Source organism: Phalacrocorax carbo, chromosome 2, assembly GCF_963921805.1.
Source record: "Phalacrocorax carbo chromosome 2, bPhaCar2.1, whole genome shotgun sequence".
NCBI classification, from domain to species: Eukaryota; Metazoa; Chordata; class Aves; order Suliformes; family Phalacrocoracidae; genus Phalacrocorax; species Phalacrocorax carbo.
The window spans coordinates 120,383,220-120,403,783 of NC_087514.1; the positions used below are offsets into that span (position 1 = coordinate 120,383,220).

General features: G+C 38.4%; 1 protein-coding gene across 1 annotated transcript; it reads right to left on the reverse strand.

Annotated features, from left to right (window-relative positions):
* Positions 1-4,496: 4,496 nt before the first annotated feature.
* Positions 4,497-18,445, reverse strand: LOC104047659 (prostatic acid phosphatase-like). Its single transcript, XM_009507995.2, has 10 exons — positions 18,315-18,445; positions 16,882-16,977; positions 14,270-14,356; positions 13,477-13,629; positions 11,274-11,372; positions 10,046-10,141; positions 7,486-7,618; positions 6,159-6,241; positions 5,132-5,238; positions 4,497-4,662 (listed from the first exon to the last, which is right to left on the reverse strand). Exons 1-10 carry the CDS (start codon positions 18,426-18,428, stop codon positions 4,506-4,508), a joined length of 1,125 nt encoding a protein of 374 aa, XP_009506290.2. The 5' UTR covers positions 18,429-18,445; the 3' UTR covers positions 4,497-4,505.
* Positions 18,446-20,564: the final 2,119 nt, after the last annotated feature.

A 20,564-nucleotide genomic window follows, 5' to 3' on the forward strand; every position in this document is an offset into this window, starting at 1 on the left:
CCTTGCCTTCGATGGGAGAAGAATGAGACCACCTTCACAGCTCTTGAACTTCCACTTATAAATATCAGGCATGCAAAACATTAAAAGCAACTCATGCAACACAAGTTGGCACAAGTTCAGAAGAAAGAGAAATAGGAACAGGTTCAGAATAGAAGAGAGGATGCCTAGAAATTTGTTTTTGTTAAGGCTGTGATCTTGTTATTTGTCTAATACCGATAGAGTCTTACATTTTCCTCTCTATTTGCTTTCTTTTGGCATTTTTTTTTTTATTACTTAAGGGAGGTGTGATGATCAGCTGTGTGGTTTTAGGATGAATCATTTAAATAGCTTGCACTTATTCCCCTATGAAGGCTGCCAAACCTAGGAAGGCTTTCTGCTGGTGTCCATTATGGGCGTTAAGGTAATATGATAAAAACAAGCATGTTCTTTGCATTAAGAAGCAGCTAGAACTGGTTTTCTCATAGTGTTGGAAAACATTTTTACCCTTGTTTGGATGCTGCAGTAAAAGGGGTTGCATATTTTCACTAGAGGGAATAGTTTATTTTTATATGTGTGTTTGAACTTCCTTGCTGTGAAATCTAACTACTACTCTTCTTGATGAACTGTGTTTCCTCTGGTGGCTTAGGAAGCACCGTAATTGTTCCTTGGGCCCTGCTGGGAAAAGAATGGGCTTTTACAGTGAGAATTCTAAAACTTAGATTCTTGCTAGAGGGGAAAAGTATCTTTTGATTCTTTTGTAGCTTATGGAGTAGCAGTTGTCTTCTTATGCGGTAGTTCTAAAAAGGAATATACATTTCATAAGCTTAGCATCCGTTTTAAAAGCCTGCTCCTAGGATCCTAGGAAAGGAACCCAGAATGTAAAAATTTTCTGCATCTTATCTATTACTCTGGTTCTCTTTGAAATGACCTGTGGAAAACAAGGTTGTTGAAAAAGGTCCTATCCACTGGGAGAAAATAAAAAGTAAGAAAGCCTAGTCTTCAAGCAAAGAAATGTCCACTATTTTCAGAAGTTAATTGCATTGGTTTGTTCTGATCCAGCTTCTGTAGTAAGAACATGAACTGTTTTTCCAACAGCAACATTAGAAAATATAACTAGTGGATTGCCCTGCAAGTTCTGCATGTTTTAACTAGCATGTAGCTCTGCATTTTTTTTATTTTGTGTTGCCAGTAGGATCCTTTTGTTGTTACTGTCAAGAACAACATGGACTTACAGACTTCCCTGAAGCACAGACTTTATATGATCAGATCAGAGTGTACAATCAAGGTAACATAACAAAAGGAAGGTGTTTGAAAAGCTATTTGTAACCACAAATCATTTTTCTTTCAAAATTAACACTTAGCCAGGTCTTCATGGCAGCCTGCCTGGCTGTTTGTAGGCTTCTCTTAGGTCTAGGTCCATGCTCTATTCTTTCCATAAGACTTACCTGCCTTCTGTATGGAGATGGAATATTTGTGCAAGTATAAGACAGAGAAAAGAAAAAGAAAGACATCCCTTAGGTAAGTAAACAGCCATTATTATAATTTTTGTAGCTTCTGGGATCTGTTTCTGTAAAATGCTTCATTACTTCTTGAATAAAAAAAAGTATAAGGACACTGGAATGACTCCTCCTTTTGGGGGCTCCTTTTGAAGCGCTGCTTCCCTCACCAATTCTGGAAGTTCTTGTCTCATTCTTCAAAAGAGGGCAACACTCCTTCAGGGGTATTTCCCAATTTTCCTGTAAATGAAGGCTGTAGCCCTTCAAAACACTGCAACTACAATTAGATTCTTGAATTAGTTCTGCCAAAAACCCTTTGGAATTAATAGATCTTGAAAAATTACTCTGGTTTTATATTGCACTTGAGTTTTAGCACTTGATAAAATAAAGGGAGTGCTCATGAAGGATAAGTCACTGCTTTCTGTAATTTTGGTTTGTTGTACTGAGGAATGTTTTCTTTTGATAGAGATCAGGAGACTGTTGGTCATGCTGATGGAAGTTAATGAGAAATGTTAGACTGTAGTCACATCACAGTGTGGGAGGAGTTGTTTCATAAAGCTAATCGCACTGAAGATCACAGAGGGAACACCTAAAGGTAAGACAAAGAAAGGCAATCGTTCTTAGCATATGGCCTCATTCTCTGAAAACATGGCAACCCTGTTAATAGTACCTCAACAAGTGGGTAGCTCAGACTAAGTGCAGAAGAGAGAACTAATTTTATCCCATTTTGATGCAATTAGAAGTCTGTTGAAATGGTGAGCCAATCCACACTGAAACCTTCCTGAGCAGCCAAAATGCAGAGAGAAATGTTTTATCTCCTTCCCAGATATGTTCCATGCTGTGGTCATCATCATGTGGAGGAACTTGGCTCTGATTTATACCACCCTCAAATACTGCTACTTTGGTGTGACCTGTTACAGCAATACTTGCCTAACTGCTGTAATTCCCTGTATTGGGGACATGAAACTTCAATTAAGCATTTTCTGGAAACAGCTCCAAGTTTGGGAAATGGTGTCTCCATGTGAAATAGCTGTGTAGGTAAATTTTTGGGCTTAGTCACACCCATGCATTTTGTTCAAAGAAATCACACTTATGGGCTTCTATTAATCAAATGCTCTGATGCATATGTAATCAAAGTGTTAACATGCATTAGCAAAGGAGAATATTTCAGATGATTTTTGAGAAAGCTGAAAACAGCTGAAATCAGTGATGTTGCAGCTGTGTACGCTAGGTGTAAATGTGACCTGTAAACTCTTTGCATCACTCTTTAGCTTGGTTTAGCTTCCTGGTGTTAAAGATCAGCTGTTCCAGGCTACGTGCATTCACTAAGAATTGGTAATGCACAGTGATTTAGCACAGTGCAGACCCTCTGTCCGCATGCTGCACTGTGCAGGCTGAGGGGCAGCGTGCCTTGGCATTTTCCCAAGTGCCACTCATGCACAGCAGAGGGTTTAAAACATCTTCCTGTGGGAAAAGAGTTATAAGCCCCTAAATTATGATCTGGCCCTAACGGTTACTGAGATGTAACTGTTCTGAACCAGGGTGAAGTAGGGGAAAGTGTCAAATTTTGTTATGACAATATGGCAGATATTTTGATTGGAGAGCCAGTTTTGGATGTAATCTCTTTCCGGTCCATATGTGTTTTCAACACTCAGGATTACTGTTGAAGGCAGACGTGAGTAGTGATGCTGGACTTGGTGTAAAATGCCTGAACACCATCTATCTTCTACTTAAGCAAAATTTGAGAACTGAGACAATGTGCAGCCTTTGTGTTGAACATAAGGGCTAAATAGTTGTGTCGTCATTAATGCCAAATTTTGATTATACAATAGATAATTTTTTTGTTTATTTACTTGGTCAATTACATAGTTTGCTTTGTGAAGGAAGGGAACTGATTTCTACAAAACTTAGATTACTAAGCACTACAGTATAAACATGAAGTATTTATCACTATCTTCCATGACTGTATTAGTTGTTTGGCCAAAAAAAATCATCAAAACCAACCTCCCCTCTCCCTTTTGCAGTTAAATGTGGTAATTTCCTGTTATGTTTCCTGAGAATTTGTAAGCAACGAATTAGTGAAGAAATTTATTTAGTGAATCATTAGTTGCTAATTATTAATTAATTCTGGCTAAACTATCTCCATTCTATTCATGGATTCAAGATATTTAACAGGAAAGTATTTGCAACCAGGTGAGTTGGCTTGCATGCATTCTTCTAATCTATGACATTTCAAATTCTTCTTGAGATCAGTGATTCAGAAAGCCATATGGGATTTTTTTATTGTTAGGTACAACATTTGATCATCAAAAAAGTGGGGCCACTTTTGAATCCTAGGGCCTGTTTTCTTTTCATCTCTCTTAAGAAATATAGAGCTAGATACAAGAGAGACAACGTAATTTTGTCTCCCTGTTCCCTCTTTCTGCAAACGTAAATATCATCAGTGGTCAAAATGAAAAGTTAGACATTCTAATATGGAGATACATCCCCAGTCTACTAGGGAATGTGTCAGAATGCCAATGTGTATCTGTATATATTTGACATTCTGGTAAGTACCGGTCTGATATGCTATTCAACATTCATCTGTTTTGATCTCTGAATGTCTCCTAAAATCAAGGGAATCCATAACATTGTTAATCAGCTCGGACAAATACTCTACAGTTAGAGAAGATACAGTGAATTGTTATAATTCAGTGCATTTGTATCTGCCCCTCCTGGTAACTGAAGGTCTTTTTGACAGTACTAAAACAAAACAAAACAAAAAAAAGAATGAAAAATAGTGCCCTAAAGTCTAATCAGCCTTGATTCCATTTCACCAGAAAGTTGGGCTGGAATAGACGGATGTATCAATGGCGTAGAAAATACGGCCATGGGCACAATCTGTTTTACTGAATCTGAATATTTTTCATTTCAGACTAGACCCTTATGAAAATGACTGTCAATTCAAATGTGCTCTTGGCAGAACATGTAATCCTGACTTTACTTTTGGGTTTATGTGCCCAAAGCACTTAACTTACCTCCTTTTATGTCCTACATCCTACATTCTCTTGTCCAATGGTGTACTAGGACCGGGGAGACCAACTGAGTAAATCTCTCCAGTGGACAGCGAAATTTGCAGCCAGGGAGAGTGAGGGGGTGAGGATCTCTCAAAGAATTATTCCGATAGTACATTTCTATGGTGTATTGCCTGTTTCAAAATACAGAAGGGTCAAAAAAAGTTAGGTATGCAAACCCACACAGCCTTTCCATGTTGTAGTGATTGTACTTTGGGACAAACTTTCAGCCAGCTTATTTGTCTGGCTATTAATATGTATCATTAGTACTCTTAAGAGATCTTTTTCTACAATAGATGGTCAGCAACAATTTACATGTAGGTTATTTTCTTGGTAGAGTCAAGGAATTAAATAGATAAAAAGTGTAGAGCAAAACCCCTCGTAACTATCATGAAGCAATATATAGAGGGTTTTCAGGCTGCAGTGCTGTGATTCTGCTACTGTCAATAACTGCTCAATTGAGTCCAATTATAATAATAAATATCAATCTGTAATCTTTTCCTATGTAGTCAACCTTGTGTATCCAGTTTAATTAGTCCGGGGTATCAGTAAATTTCTTTTTAGAAAAAGACTATGTTAACAGTATAGCTTGCGGATACTTGCCCATTTTTTTCCTGGTAAAGTTCAAAAAAATGACAGGCACTGTAAGGAGGCAATTTCCCATTGAAGACATTGAGTGCCATCTGTAAGGCAACAATGGTGGCTGCATGCTGTAAATACAAGAAACCCTTAATTAAAGGCCTATTGAAAAAGATCTCACATACCTATTATTTATCAATATGTCCAGCACATTATCTGTCCACTGAACGTTACTTGTGTGACCTCACTAATCCTCTGCCCTCTGCAATGCTGAGGAAATACTGTCCTTTTATGACTGTATAAACTGAAATGTTGCATGTATAAAGTATACATATATGTGAATATTTAAGAATTCTTAGTCACTTGCAGTTCTTATCAAAATTAGTAGAAGGTGTTAAAACTTCTTTTAAAAAGAACTAGGGATTTTGCATGTTAAGTAAACAGTATTCGAGATCAGATCAGTAAGCTCTTTGGCTGATACATATATAATTGGTGATATATATGTATTTGGCTGATAGATTATGACCTAATAGGTTATAATCTAACTAGTTTAAAAATATGAGTTTTTCCCAAAAGCAATCGAAAAATTTCATTCTCCAATAACAGTGTTTGCACATTCTAAACAAAAGTATAAAGACACAGTTGAGTAACTGCCTTCATAAAAACTCCTAAAATAACTAACTTCAACTTTATTTTTCTTTTTTTTTTTTTCCTTTTGCATCTGAAAAGGATGCGGGATGCAGGAGGTTTGTTTCTAAATTATCTTTGCGACATAGATTCAATAAAACATGATGCATGGTTTTTCCAGTTCTGTACTCAATCAAAACAATATTACAATGAAATAAGCCATGATAATCAGACGGAAAATGGAATGCTCTGTGTTTCAAAGTACTATCTGTTCATTAAAGAATAAAAATAATCCAATGATATTTAAGGTTAACCAAATAAAAAGTGCTTGTAGCTGTATTTCATGAAGGCAATAAAGTTTCATGGCTTTCACTGCATTTAATAACTGCAGAAAGGGAGCATAAAAGAAACAGAAAGGACTCACCGCTGAATACATAACCATTTTTTGCCGGTGTGAAGACTTTCTAGCATCTGAAATATGCTTTAGAATAGTTTTTAAAAGAATACCTGAAAGAAAATGGGGAAGCAATGACAATGAAAGGGATGCTTGTGTTAACATCTGTATCATTTTTTACTGTTTTAACACAATCAGTCTTTAAATGCACCATATTATTCATTTGACTTTATAGGTAATTTGTGTGGAGTGTCCTGGTTAATTCTGATACTATCTTTTATATGAACAGTGGGCCTATTTTGCTTCTGTGTAAAATGTTTTGGGGATCCCTAATAACCTCAACAGCTTCACACAGTGCATTCATAGCTGCTTTGTGCCAGCAGAACAGTGCAAGAAGGGCACGGTAATGAATACTACCCTCTTTTGTGTGTAATATCATTGACTTCTTGATTTCCAGAGAAAAAGAAAGAGCACATTATTTGGACTCTGGGATTTTTAAAATGATGTGGTTGTCTGCATTTTGTTAATGTTAACTGCTGAAAAGTTGTAAGACAAACTTTATGAATTAAATCAATGGCTGTGCTAGTACGTTAGCATAAGGTTGGAACCTCGACAAATTAAAATCCTAAAATGAGAACTATACACTCCAGCGGGATTAGACACATGTATTGTCTTCAGCTACTGGCACATTTTTAAGTGGCAATGCTTAGGAAAGGAAGAGCACAAGTTTGAACTTTGTGCTTGGAGATGGAGCTCCAAAAAGTCAAACAAATTTATCCATGCTTATATGTGATTTGTCCTTGTAGCTCACAGAGCCTGACTGTACAGTGTCCATATAAAACAAAAATGAGACCCAAAGGGTGACACTGGATGAATGGAGGAGAATGAACTATTAAAAAGGTATAAGCTATTTTTAAATTTCAATTACTATTTGCTGAGTTTAGAAGCAGTTTAATAATCTCATTTTAGTACTCTCAGTAATGGAGTATGAAGACTGTTAGGCAACAAAGTTACCATCCTAGAATATATTACAAATAATATTTTGTTAAGTAAGTTAAGCATGGTGGCTTACATTAAATTCAGATTTGATTCAGTTCAGCAAGAATCTGTATATTACTTTGGAATCCTTATACAGTGTAACCAAATGGTACTTTTATAATGTTGGATTAGGATATTTATGATTCATATCCTCACCATCTCTCTTCCCATTAAGCAAAACCTTTCAGTGCTGATCATCAATATGACATCATTGCATCTTTCATAGTTCTGCTATGGAATTGGTAGCAATGTTTATTACATACCCTTTCTTCTTTCCCATTCTACTCTTGGTTTTAAATGGGGTAAGAGTTCAGCTTACCTCCCTGCAAACGTGATTTTTTTATTTGTTTGTGGAACCCAAATTCCGCCTGCAGTAACAATTCCAAGAGCTTTATCAGCTTGGTCCTGACACCATGAGTAGCCCAAACAGGTAAAGTGTAATTGTTAATATCCTACAGTGAAGAAATAAAACATGGTGATTTTCGTACTCATTCCTACTGGCAAATGTTTGTTCCGGCACAAAATGCTTGTCAGAAGAAATTCTGAATATTTCACTCAAGTAACATTTTCTCTTTATAGCAAAATAATGACTGTATTTTGCATTTAGACAGCTGTAGAATTCCTATTTATAGCATCACACTGCTTTAAACAAATTTGAAGAGCAATGTTCAACAAGAGGAGGAAGTATAATACTACAAATTATTATGCAAAAAGAAACTGGCATTATTTATGCCAATTGCAAATGCATTTGTCAGGTGCAAAAAATTCACTTTATGACTGTTTCTTTTTTCAGCCTTCTACTGAGATATACCTGAGATCTTTACTGAAACAAACCCCATGTAGATGTCAGCATTTAAAGGCGCTGGCAGCTCTGAGATATAAGTGAGATGCACAGATCAAGTAGGAATATGTGTAGCTGTAATTCGGATGTAGCGGAGTATGAGGTATATGTATAGGGATTAGACATATAGATGGAATTCATACCTATGTATACCAGGTCTATTGGGTACTGACACAGTCCTGAAGCTAAAGTGGAATGGATTAGTCTTTTCTTAGGGATCCAGCCCAGGATATATTAATGGTCACAACCATGAGAAGGAAAGATATGCCCAAGACTCCTGGTTTGCACTACCTTGAATTCCTGATCGAACAAGGTCGGTATCTTTCCTTTAGTTCAATGTAGCCTCTGTGAACGTGAGCCATTGGACTGAGCTTACCAGGAGTGTTCTTGTGACAGCGAGTTCTAAGGAAAATGTCTACTACTTTAAGAATTTGTTTAAACAAGTGAAACAATAGAACATGTTAGGTTAAACCAGCTCAGGTCACAATGTATCACCTTCCCTTTTAACAAATGTAATTTGTGTCTTGAGGAAAATTGGCTAGTTGCATGCTATTTAACACAGTCTTGTAGGCTAGCAAGCACCTCAGTCTCCAGGTTACCTGAAAGTCAGTTGACACTTAGCCAATAGTAAGAGAGATGCATGCTACTCTACTTTCATGAACTGTGTTTTAAAAACTACGTAAGAAAGCTCTCTTTGTATGATTGAAAGGATGAGAGTGGCTTTTATGGCAGACGTCTTAATTGGTACCCCCAGAGTCTTCACTGAGTAGTATGAAAGACCAAAGCTTATAAAATCAAACACTAGAAGGAAAAACCCAACTAATTGCTTTGGTCTTCCAGCATTTAGCTGAGATCCCTGATTGGAGCTGTCCATTTTGCACATGTCTCTGGTGACACAGGTTTCTCAGTATGATACAATAACTGAAATGAAAAGTTGTGGTCCGGAGCTGCCCTGCATTTCGAAAATATGGGTGACCTCACTGAAGTTACAGTGAGGTGTCCCAATGTTTTAACATTAAATTAAGGCCCTGCCTAACATTCCATTCAGGACTCCTTTGACTAAAGTTGGACCTTTGAGAAACTGCAGGATGGACGTAGATTTGTTAGCATCATACCCAAGTATTACATGTTGTTTGTGAAATCTACCTTAAAACTGCCTCAGTTTTCTAGGGGATATCTCAGTGCTGATGACCAATTTACCATAATATTTGAGTTTAAAAATAATTATGCATTAAAGCATTTGTAGAGAATGCTGCCTGCAATAACAAATTTTTTACACAAGACTGCAGTTTTCACTTACTTCAGCTGAGATAAGTCTAGACTTTGAAGTGACGAAGTGGGGTTTGTTGCTAAATCAAGGGCACTCTGGATTTTTTCAAATGCCAGTCAGAGGTACCAGACCGTGGGACTCAGATACTACAGTATCTTTTTGTTATAAAATCCATGCTTCTTTTTGATACGCCTGGTTCCTTTGCTAAGAACAGGTTCCCAAACTTGCACAAATAGCCATTTGTGTCATTCCAATGGCTGCTTGATTCCTGAAAATACTCTGACCACTACTGTCCATATGCAAATGATGACTTCTCTTGCTTATACAGTTTTCACAAAACCTTTGTGGAGGATGCTTACGTTTCTTTGCTAACAACAAATTTTATTCCTGTGTATCTCTGTGATGGGGTTTGGAGGAGTAACAAGATAATTTCATCCAAAGGTATGCTTTTGCCTAATTCGCCATATGCAGTTGCTGCAATAATACTGGATTTGGTAGGCCGTTGGTTTGTGCTCCTTATAGTGGTGGGTGACCCACAGCAGCCTCACACAGTCATAGTGTCTTTACAGGATTTTTAGTTGCAGGTTTGATGTTAGGTGAGGGTTTCTGAGGAAGATGCTGAAAACAGTCTGTGGTTCAAAGAAGTTTCGAAGTACAGACCTACCCTCTTTTGATATCTTACAAACAATAGAAATAAGAGCTAAAAGCAGTTCTGAGGAAGCGTAAGTACTTCTACTGGACCTTGGGAATTTTCTTTGTATTATTTACCTCATATTGTAAAGTGTCAGAGAGTTTCCAAATTCTTTCACTGTTCAACTTCTTCAATGGGTATCCTGTATGAGTGGCTAAAAACTTCAGAAATGGCTGGAATACAAAAAAGCAAACTTGTAGTGCACAGGGTCTTTTCACATCATCTCTACACTCTGCCATACTAGTACATAGTCATTTTAAGAAACAAGATAGTCTTTGCACTTTGCAATTAAGCAATGAACCATTGCCTAGTGGTAAGAGAATTTGGCCTATTCATCTAGATGAGGTTGGTGATCTGAGTTCAGATTTGAAGTATGGTAGTGGTTTATGCTTGGTGGGAATGCTCAGAAGGGGTTAGAGTAGAGGGGACACAGCTATACGAGGAAGTCTGGCAGAAATCCAAAAAGTGCTTAAAGGAAGTGTGATGAACAGAATTATTCTGATGTTGGTACCGAGCAGGAGGGAGGTATGATGTAAATTTAGTAAAACTGGGAATTATGATTCATTTTCTTATAGTAGCAGATGCAGAGCCAGAGGCAGATGGCTGAGGTCAGTGGTTAAAGATTATAGAAAAACAGGTGAGTTTGTTAGTGTAATTTTGAATAGACTTGTGAAGAAGAAGGTTGTAGCAGAATTGGCAAGTGATTACATACTCATGGAAAATATTTTGATGGCGGAGAAAGAAAGGAAAGAATACCTTACAGTGGCAAGAATGAAACATAAGAGAGCACCTGAATGAAGACTTTGGGTGTAAGACATGAACAGGTACTTAAGGAAAGCACTGAGGCTTTTATAGAGAATCTGGGGAATTGAGCTGTGAGCGTTTTGTGGTGGAAGAGGAATCTGAACCCGTGGAGAGTTATATAGACAGAGACATCAGAGGAATTGCTTTACATGGAAGTAAACAGAGAGAGGTATTGGAATGATTTGAGAGGTATTGACACTCTGATTTGATCTGAGTTTTTGTTTTGTCTGCTCTCCGAGAAGGTAGGCGGACTGTTTTTTTTGCAAGATAGTCAATAACTTATCTTTTCTATGATATGCAATTTTCAGTTGATGGGAATAGCCCAGTCCAGCTGGATTTATAATGTTGTAATTGTTTTTTTGGGTATGTTGTTTACACCCACTGTGAAGATTAGAGATCTGGAAGGACCACATTGACTGCCAGTTTTTAAACGTACCTGTTAGATAATGTTGACAGAATAGGTACATTTTAATGAGATTTCCAGAACTGAATATACTTTACCCTGTACTGCTTGAGCTGCCTTTGGAAATCTCTTGTTGCAAAGGTTTCTCTCAGAAGCTCATTGTATTTTGGGCAGTGTGAGAAAGGTAAGTATAGCAACTGAAAAGAAAATTGCAAAATGTTAGTTAGGCAAGGTGCTTCTTGTTCTGCAATTCAATATGCCCTTGCAGGATTGTTGTTCTGACTGGCTGCACTAGTTAGGACAGGCTGAAAAATAATTTGGGAGCGTAGTTTTCAAGGATATTAATCTTCAGGACTGTAAGAGTCATACTGATGACTACTTACAAAATAATCTTCAAATGTTCAGAGGAGTAATAGCTGCAGGACTTCAAAGTTAAAGGTTTCATTTACACAAGATGAAATTTGTCCCTTGACAGAAGACTAACACAAGCCATCACAAACTGCTTTGTGCTTGGCTTCCCCAGGGATGATTTCACTCATTGTGTTCAGTCTTTCTTTAAACACTGTCACCTTTCTGCAATAAATTACCAAGCAGCAGCTGGAGTCTTTGTGTGTACTCAGCTGTATTAAGTGGACTTACCACAGCTTCATTTAGTTCAGCTAACTGGTAGAAAGTTGTGAATTTTCTGCAACTCAGTTTTGTCTTTCATTAATTCAAGACATGTGAAGGTTAAACATTACATGTGACTGTTATAACTTAAGAATTTGTTAATTCATTTATCTAAGCTAAACAGTTTATTCTTGTTTGAAGTTTTTTTAAAACGAAAGTTAAAACAAAATTTGACACTGAGATATTCTTAGTGTTTTTCTCTAATGTGTTTTTTGTCCTTTTTCCATTAATAAAGCTCTACATCTATAGCCCCACAGTTAAAAGAACTTTTAAAAGAACTTGAGAGGCCTGAAGGGATGAATAGCTTGGAAAGCTTCATAGCAGAACCTTGGTCTTTCTAGAAATATAATCTATCTATTCCAGAAGGTAGGAAAGTATTCTGAATTACAGCCATAGGTTCCTGAACAGGCGTGACTTCACCAATAAATGAGGGACACTTGTTTTGGGTAGTAGGATACATGTGGTCTCAAGCTGAGCCTGTATATGTAGTAAAGATGAATAGAGTTAAAACCCAAATAGTTAAAAAAAGTATGAAAACCGTATATGTGTTCACGACTTTATGATTTGTTTGAATAAACTGACTTGGTCCCCTAGTTGTGAATGAGGTGCAGCACCTACTTGCTGTGTTTGCTGGTGGTGTTGATACTGGCCAGGTATTCCTGACTGTTTGGTGGGATACCACCACCTGTGACAGTGTCAGAAGCAGCCCCTGATTCTGTGCCAGGCTGTGTGCATGAACAGGAAGACAGTGTCTCCCTATCCTCTGTCTTCATGCTCTTATCACCCCGAGGTGAGAACCATTGCTCCATGTCCCTATTTAACCTGATTCCCCTACCATCACAGACTGTGTTAACTAGACTTGTAAGCTCACCAATTTATCTTCATCACATATACAAACCTCCTCTCCCAAAATGGGACTCATACTGTATATTCCTGATTTTTCCTAGCTTTTCATCATAGGTTTTCAACAAATGAGAAACTCCAGCTCCACTCAGCTGCCCAGCTTTCCCCTCTAGGGTAAGTATATGCAGGCCACAGAGCTGCTCTCCACACAATTCCTTACAGCTCCAAGGTGAGGAGTTGAGGAAGGGAGATGAATAAATACATTGCCCTATGAACTCATGCTCTTAAATCTCCAAGTCCTCCTTCCTTTTCCCTTTTACTTTTTCCACCAACCCTCAAAGTGCATGAAAAACAATCCTGTAACTCAATTCTCATGGTAATGAAAACTCCAGAATAATTCTTTTGTCTTTTCCGTTGGCTGCGGACTAAGAAATATTGAAGAACTAGTGAGAATAGGTATACTTCCTCTTCTCACACAAAGAAAGTCATGTTTGTGTAATCTACTTCTATAGTGATTTACTCACATTATGATTAATTCTTTTTCTCTGTACCTAGGACTTCTGTTTTTCTTCCTTTTTTGTTAATTCCAGGTCTCTGATACGTAAGTCCATTCCTGTGGAAACTCTTGACAATATTTCTACTCAGCTTATTAGGCCTTTCTGCACAATGCTTGTAACATAATATACTTTTCATTGCCTTTACCGTGCCCTTTATCCTGCCCCTTCATCTCATATCCTAGGTATTTTTCTAATGATTAAGGAAAAGAAAATGCCCCTAGTTTATACTCACATTATCATGTGACAGTGGTACCGTGTGAACTGGAATTGGCTGCCAAAGGATTCTGGGGTTCCAAACCTGGCCCTGTGTTGGTGGGTACAGCCCAGCAAGACTCGCCTGAGCACTCATAAGCGTGTGATCACAGTCCGTGCTTTGAACATAAATCTGAAGCAAGCAAAAAAAGAAAATGAAAAAATTTTGGAAAGTCATCTCTCCTGTTAGTTTTTCTTTTCCCTTGGTAGGAAAGAAGGGACTGGTACTGTGCTGGGCAAGATGGCATTAAAGTGGGAGTGGGATGAAGAAGGGCCGTGTGAAAGGAGGGGAAGGGAGAAATAGTGAACTGGAATAGGGCCTTAAAACAAAATTTTAGTGGACAAGGGAGCCCCAACACGGTAGCAATTCCCTTACGAGTCCTAGTGAAAAGCATAAGAAAGACTCCATTTGACCATCTTGGCTTTGGGGCAACGTGTATCCACTGAAAGCTGGACCCTAAATGAAAACTAAGCTGCATCTGCACCCCATATGGAAGTGTAGAATTGGATGTATCTGACATAGGTACTCTGCCATAAAACAGTGAGGCAACTGAACCTGATATACAGCCTAAAAAACCTTTCACATTGTCATCAGTTAACCATCAACCTGAATAAAAGTTGAGCCACAGTTTCAGGGATACTTTGAAATTACATTGAATTAAATTGGTATTAAGTTATCTATCTCCCACCATACCAGATTCAGGCTCTTGTGCATTCAGGAAGTCCCATTAACATCCATGAAAAACATCCTCCCTCCCAGATCCAGTACTTGCCTCACACTGCTTGTATACAACACTCAGAAAATTAGAGTATCTCCTCCGCAAGTACTGGCCAAGCTCATACTGTTGCTGTATGCCAAGCTGTGGAAGTAACAGAATATAGTGTAAGAGGCTCAAGAAATGTGCTATGCATCCATTCCTGCAACCAAAACATGAGGTAATACTTCATATTATTTTGATAAAGATCTTTTTTCCTTTCTAAAGGGAAGGAGGAAAGACAGGAGAAAAAAAGCAGTAAAGTTGCTGTGTTTACAGTATTGGATAATACTAGATATGTCTTCCTGATGGTTGCAGATTTGAGTTTTGCTCTATGAAAGCTATGTGTATGTTTATCCAAGCTAGTAAAACTGGCTGAGGGACAGGGTGATTTAAAGCAGGCATAGAGATGTCCCAAGACAGTCTGTCTAGTTTCTGCTCTATTGCTGGCTCACAGCTGATTAACTAGGAGGGCAGACAGAGCCACCACCTGTCCATGAAAACACGTCCAGGATATGAATCCCATAGAGTATCACCAGTGATTCCATATGAAGGTTACAGTTTTAGCTTGAACAAGATCTTATTTTTCAGGAAGGCAGAAAATCTTGAATAGAAGACTTCAAGTAAAAGTCCTCCAAGCCTTCAGGTATTTTGCTGCAATGGTTAATTATTATTGACAGTTGGAAACACTTGATTCTTAGTTCTTGCCTGACTAAGAACTTGCCTGTGTCCCCAGCTTTCAGTCACTGGATCTTGTTATGCTTAAGAGTGACACGTTTTTACCATCACAGATCTTATTCCCAGTAAGATAATAATCTATAATATGGAATCAAATCACTTAATCTCTGTGTTAAGCTAAACAGATGACAATTCTCTACTCACAGCAGAATGGGTTTTCCAGCCTCAGCATTTTAGTAGCTCTTTGCTGAACATTTTCCAACTCACCAACATGATTTTGTAAACACATGACATAAGAATCATGTGCAACATCCCTGTAATGGTCTCAATATCGTCACCTTTTACTTGTACCTGGTGTTTCCTGGCCTAAATTGAAACATATACAAGTTTGCTCAAATAATCATTACTCTGCACTGGAATCTCAAGCAAGGTGATTAGTTATGGCTTCCTAAAGTCCTTTCCTAAGTCATAGGATCATAGGAAAATCCAGGTTGAAAGGGACCTCAGGAAGCCTCTAGCCCAGGCTCCAGTTCAAAGCAGAGTCAGCTATGAGGTCAGATGAGGGCTTTACCCAGAATTCCAGGCATGGCCCACAGGATCACCTCTTTCATCCAGTTTCATAGGGTATATGCTTGGCCTAGGCTTCTACCCCAGCTTGCCTAATATGTGTGTTGTTAAATCCTGACACCTGAGTCTTGAACACTTCCATACCCTGGAGCAAGCTGGCATACAGTGCTGAACTCACATAGTGTATACGTGGAATGATTGAGCCACAGCTGAGTTAAGGCATAGGAAGCTAGTTTGTTACTCCTGTTTCTTCAAGAGAGGTGACGTGAGAGGAAACAGGCCTGACCCTGCATCGGAGATCAGTTTGGCCTGCTAAGAATGGCAAGAAAGATGAACCCCTCAGGCAGTTCATTCTATTCTCATTTTGCTGGAGACCTGGCAAGTGACTAGTTCCCCCAGGAGAGAGAAACATGTGCATTGTGCTGGACCCACTGGGCATAAGGTGTGTGAGTGAACTTACGCTGCGGCAGCCTCACAGAGACACACACCTCACAGTCTGCCTACACATGCACAATAGCCTGTTATCTGGGAAATCCAGACTATTGGCACACCTAAACTACTTTGGTGAGGCTGCCTGGCTCCCAGAATCCTGGGCAAATAACTAGTGGATTTTTCCATCCAAACAACCTATCTTGGGGGGAAAAGGAATGAAGCACCCACGCAGTGGGTCGTGGTGGTGGGAGCAGAGAAGAAATAGGTTTAAAACCACTTGGTACCCACATATTCCCTTACAGCCTAATAGTTCAGGAGTTTACCCTTGGCTCCATTCACAGGAGGAGGCAACTAATACAAATTACAGTTAGCACAGAGACACGGTATCTGCATCTGGGCTCTGCAGTTGCCTTAGCTGCTGCTAGTTACTACCATCAGCTGATACTTGTGTGCAGGCTCAGCTCTGCTGTGTTCCACCAATGCCTGCACTAAAATAGCTGGGCTTTAAATCGACTTTCCCTGGCATAGCATGAGAGAAGTTTCTGCTAGTACTGATCTTAGTAGTTCATGAGCTGGGAAGCACTCCTACTCAGCAGAGACTCAGGGTGGTCTGTGAGCACTTATACCACCTTATGCTACTGATGGTTAAAGCTCCACATTTGGTCTCAGGGGAACTGCAGTGGTGACCAGTGCCTGGCTCCTCCCAGTAGGCACCAATCTGCAATCAAACAGCTCAATATATGCTGCTATTGGACCAGAAGAGACTGACTTAGTGTCATTAAAAATAAGTGACTACTCAAAGTTGTGGTTTGCTGGTAAGTTCTTTGGCTGCCCTTTTGAAGATCTGTGTATGGTACTTAACATGGGCTTTCTCCAAGGAAAAATGAAGTTCCAAAATATCAACAGACTGCATTCCAATATTTCAGTATATTGGCCCAGGTAAGCAAGCGTACCTTGGTAAGCTGTCCATATCCCTGCTGCCTTGCAACTTCTTTGTGCTTGTCAGTTGGAAAAAACTCCTGTGGGGTGTGATCACCGTGGCAAAATACCTGAAAAAACAGAAGGAATTCCCGTCATGTCCTGGGTTTTTTGTGATGGCTATAATTAGTGTAGTCACAAGGAATAGGCGATGACAGTGAGTACTGTATCTGACAGATGCTAAATATATTAATGGTGCTTTTCTTGGGCCTAGATAGCTACGACACCTGTTTGATTTATTTAGACAAATGTAAGTCTTCTTTTTTTCCTAGTATTTGAAAAGTAATTAGCTCAAATAAATTTTTGCAAGTTATAAAAACTATAAAATATCCTAATATATATTTAAGGAGGTTTTGTATATTTTAAGAGGTATAGACCACAACATTAAATAAACAGAAAACAAACAGAAGCATGTAAGTAGTTTTCCAGAAATATTAGAATGTTAATATTTTGGCAGGACTAAATGGGAATTCAGAAGGAAAACCCCAAACTACTGCTCTAGATAAAGTTTCTCTGGCTGACTGCTATGAAGCACTCTTTCTTAGCCTTAAAAAGCCACATGTTGACTTTTTCATCACAAGAGGTGATGAAAGTGCCATTTAATACCTAAATACAGACTAAATTGTTACCCTGAAAACATTAAACCTGTTTTGGAATGTCACTTCAGATGAAAGATAGATCTATAAAGATACATAAAGATTTTTCATCCCTGCAAGGAATTATTTCCTTGTCCAGTATAAGTCCTGTACATATGTGTCATATAATTTTAAAATTTTACCACCAGATTTTTTAAAATTTCTTAATCCAAGTGGGGAGAAATAAAATCGAAAACTGCAGCACAAAAAGTATATAAGTGACTTACAATCAGTGAGACATTCAGAACAAGATTTAGGCTTCCTGTGAACAAACAGTACATCATAATCTTTGCAATTAGCATTAGTTTCACAGCACTGGTTCTATATTGCTAATTCAGTGGCATTGTACACTTGTTTGGGTTTCACATAATGGAATTTGTTTTGTATGTTAATCCACTGAAACCACTGGAAAAGCAGAAACTCTTCCACGGTAAAGAGGGTTTTTGCAGAGTTGATATTTAGTTATGAAATTCTCTTTTACAATTTTAAAAAAGAATCCTATGTGAGTCCTCTCTTAGTGCTATAAAAAAAAAAAAAAGCATTCTTTGTCAATTCAGACAGTTATGTTCATCTTGGACTTCACAAAGGATACAAAATTATAAAATCTTATTTAAAATTGAGGATTTTTTTTGTACAATGCAGTAGTGAATTTTGAATATGCAGGAAAAAAATACTCAAAAAGTGCCCCGTTGCCCCTTCCCCTAAGAGTTCAAGAGGAGCAGTAAGTGACAGGTTTTGAAGAAATTCCATTTGCCCATGAACCATCTACTTACTATAGACACAAACTTCAGTTTTCTTTTAGCTGTTGTTTGGTGAAGAAAGATGCAGAAAAGGCAGAACAGGAAACACAGACTCCAAATTCCACACACCAGCTGCCTTGCTCTCATCCTGAGGGTAGCTTTCAGCTATTTTGCACACCAAGGTTCCTGGCTGGATGTGGTGATACAGTGGATATGTGGCTAAGAGGGGAGGAGTCAGTTGTGCTCAACGAAGTCCGAAAGGGGGCTGTGAGCTCGCCTCCTCCTCCCTTTTTTGCTTCTTGGGTTTGTGAAATAGAAAAATGCATGTTTCACTTGTACTCAATTTCTGTGTACCATGTGTAACATGAAGTGGAATCTCTGAGCCCTCTTATTCCTGTCCCTGGTGAACGTAAAGAACTAGAAGTCACCTTCTCTTATTTAAGCTAGGATTTAATATGGGTCAGTCAGCCTTCTCAAAATTGAAAATCCTGCAGTTATACTGTCTCTTGCTGTATGCAAAAGAGCTAGTAAACCATCCTCATTCCTAGTGCTGACATAGTCTTCTCTGAACACTTTGTACTAGAAAGCTAGAAGAAGCAGTGCTGACAAATGCGCTTTTATAAAGGATTTCTGTTCTCCCCCTGGATTTGGCTGTGGTGTGTAGGAGGAATAAAGAGCAGAAGGTTTTGCTGCATTGGAGCAGGGATAAGCCTAAATTCACTGCAAAAAGTAGATACATGAATGAACTTTTCATCTCTACTGTAGATTGACTATGTCTCTAGTGGCAAAGTGTGTGCTATGGTTTTCTAGAACTATACCCCACAATTCCATACAGTTAGGTAAATTCTTTATTTTCAGATTTCCCTTGCTACAAACATTGTCATTGTTACAGCATAAATCAGGAGTTGTTTCTGTCATTTCCCCAGTATATTTTAAATAAGGAAAAAATCTAGCTCAGAGACACTGTTGCAAGAGACAGGATTGATTTTACAAGCTTATTGGTCTATGTTCAGTCACATTCATGTGTTAATGATGTTAATCATTAAAAGCCCTGTTAATATGTAAAAATTAAGGGTGATTTCTTAGTGTTAAAAAGCTCTCTGTATGTAAGAACTGAAAATAAGCTAGTGAAAAAAAAATCATGTTGCTACCCAAAAAGTTTATATAATCTCAAGCTATTTTAAGGCAGAAATAACAAAACTTTCCTTCATCATTATTCGATATGGGCTTGCCTAGAGGGATCAGTTCTCTTTCCTGAAGTAACAATGCCATATCCTCCACATCTGTCAGAGCTAGAGAAATTCCTTTATGAAACATTCAAAGGTCAGACTTTCTCGGTGCAAAATGGTTCCTCTGTCATTTCAGCTTTTGTGCCTGACAAGTCTAACACGCTCATGCAGAAATAGAAAAATACACATTTAGTGAGAAAGAAAATTCTTTTTTTTTTAATTTTCCAAATGACGGACCTGGGGGAGATGTGGGCCAACTGATTAAAGCTATTCCCACCCTGTACATCTTTCTGTCTCCACCGGCTGTCGTACTTCAAAAATCTATGTGAGAGACTATGTGTTTTGCTGTTTCTAGAGGACATGACATCAGACGCCACTCCTAAAATGCACTGCTCTGCAAGGCAAGGCTTTTAATTAGACCAACTAGTATCACTGAGAAAAAATAAGCAAGTTCTCAGAATTGCAAGGCTCCATTCAGGTTCTTCAGATATTGTAGATACCTGTAGCAGGGACAGGTACTTTTCAAGTACCCATTGCCTCACACTTCATGTGAGATTTCTTTAACAAGGAAGGTGAAATTATTCTTACTTTGGACATGACAAAATATTACTGTAAAAACTGATACTGTTTCCTCTGATATGATCTGGCACTGCTAATTCTGTGGGAAGACACAAAAAGGGCTGGAGTTATTTTAAAGTACACCAAATTGGTTAACTCTGTTCCTGCTCGAGGTCATAGAGGGAGAATGACACAGTGTGCTGTGCCATGTACATTCGGTCCTGAGACTGAAACTCTAGAGATCAGGAGATGGAGCTTTCTTGGCCGCTAACTCAGATCTGCAGAAATCCTTTGTTGCAGGTGGTGAGAGGTGTGAAAATTATAACTGCTTTCAAAGTCAAGGTAACTGCTTCTTTAATATGCCTGCAGCCTGTGTTAAAACAAAAGTTGAAGGTAGAAAAGGAGATAATGATAAAGACAATAAATGAACCTACCTCACTGCCTTGGAAGACAAAGGAAAATATATGAGGTGTAGAACATATGCCTTTATCTTACC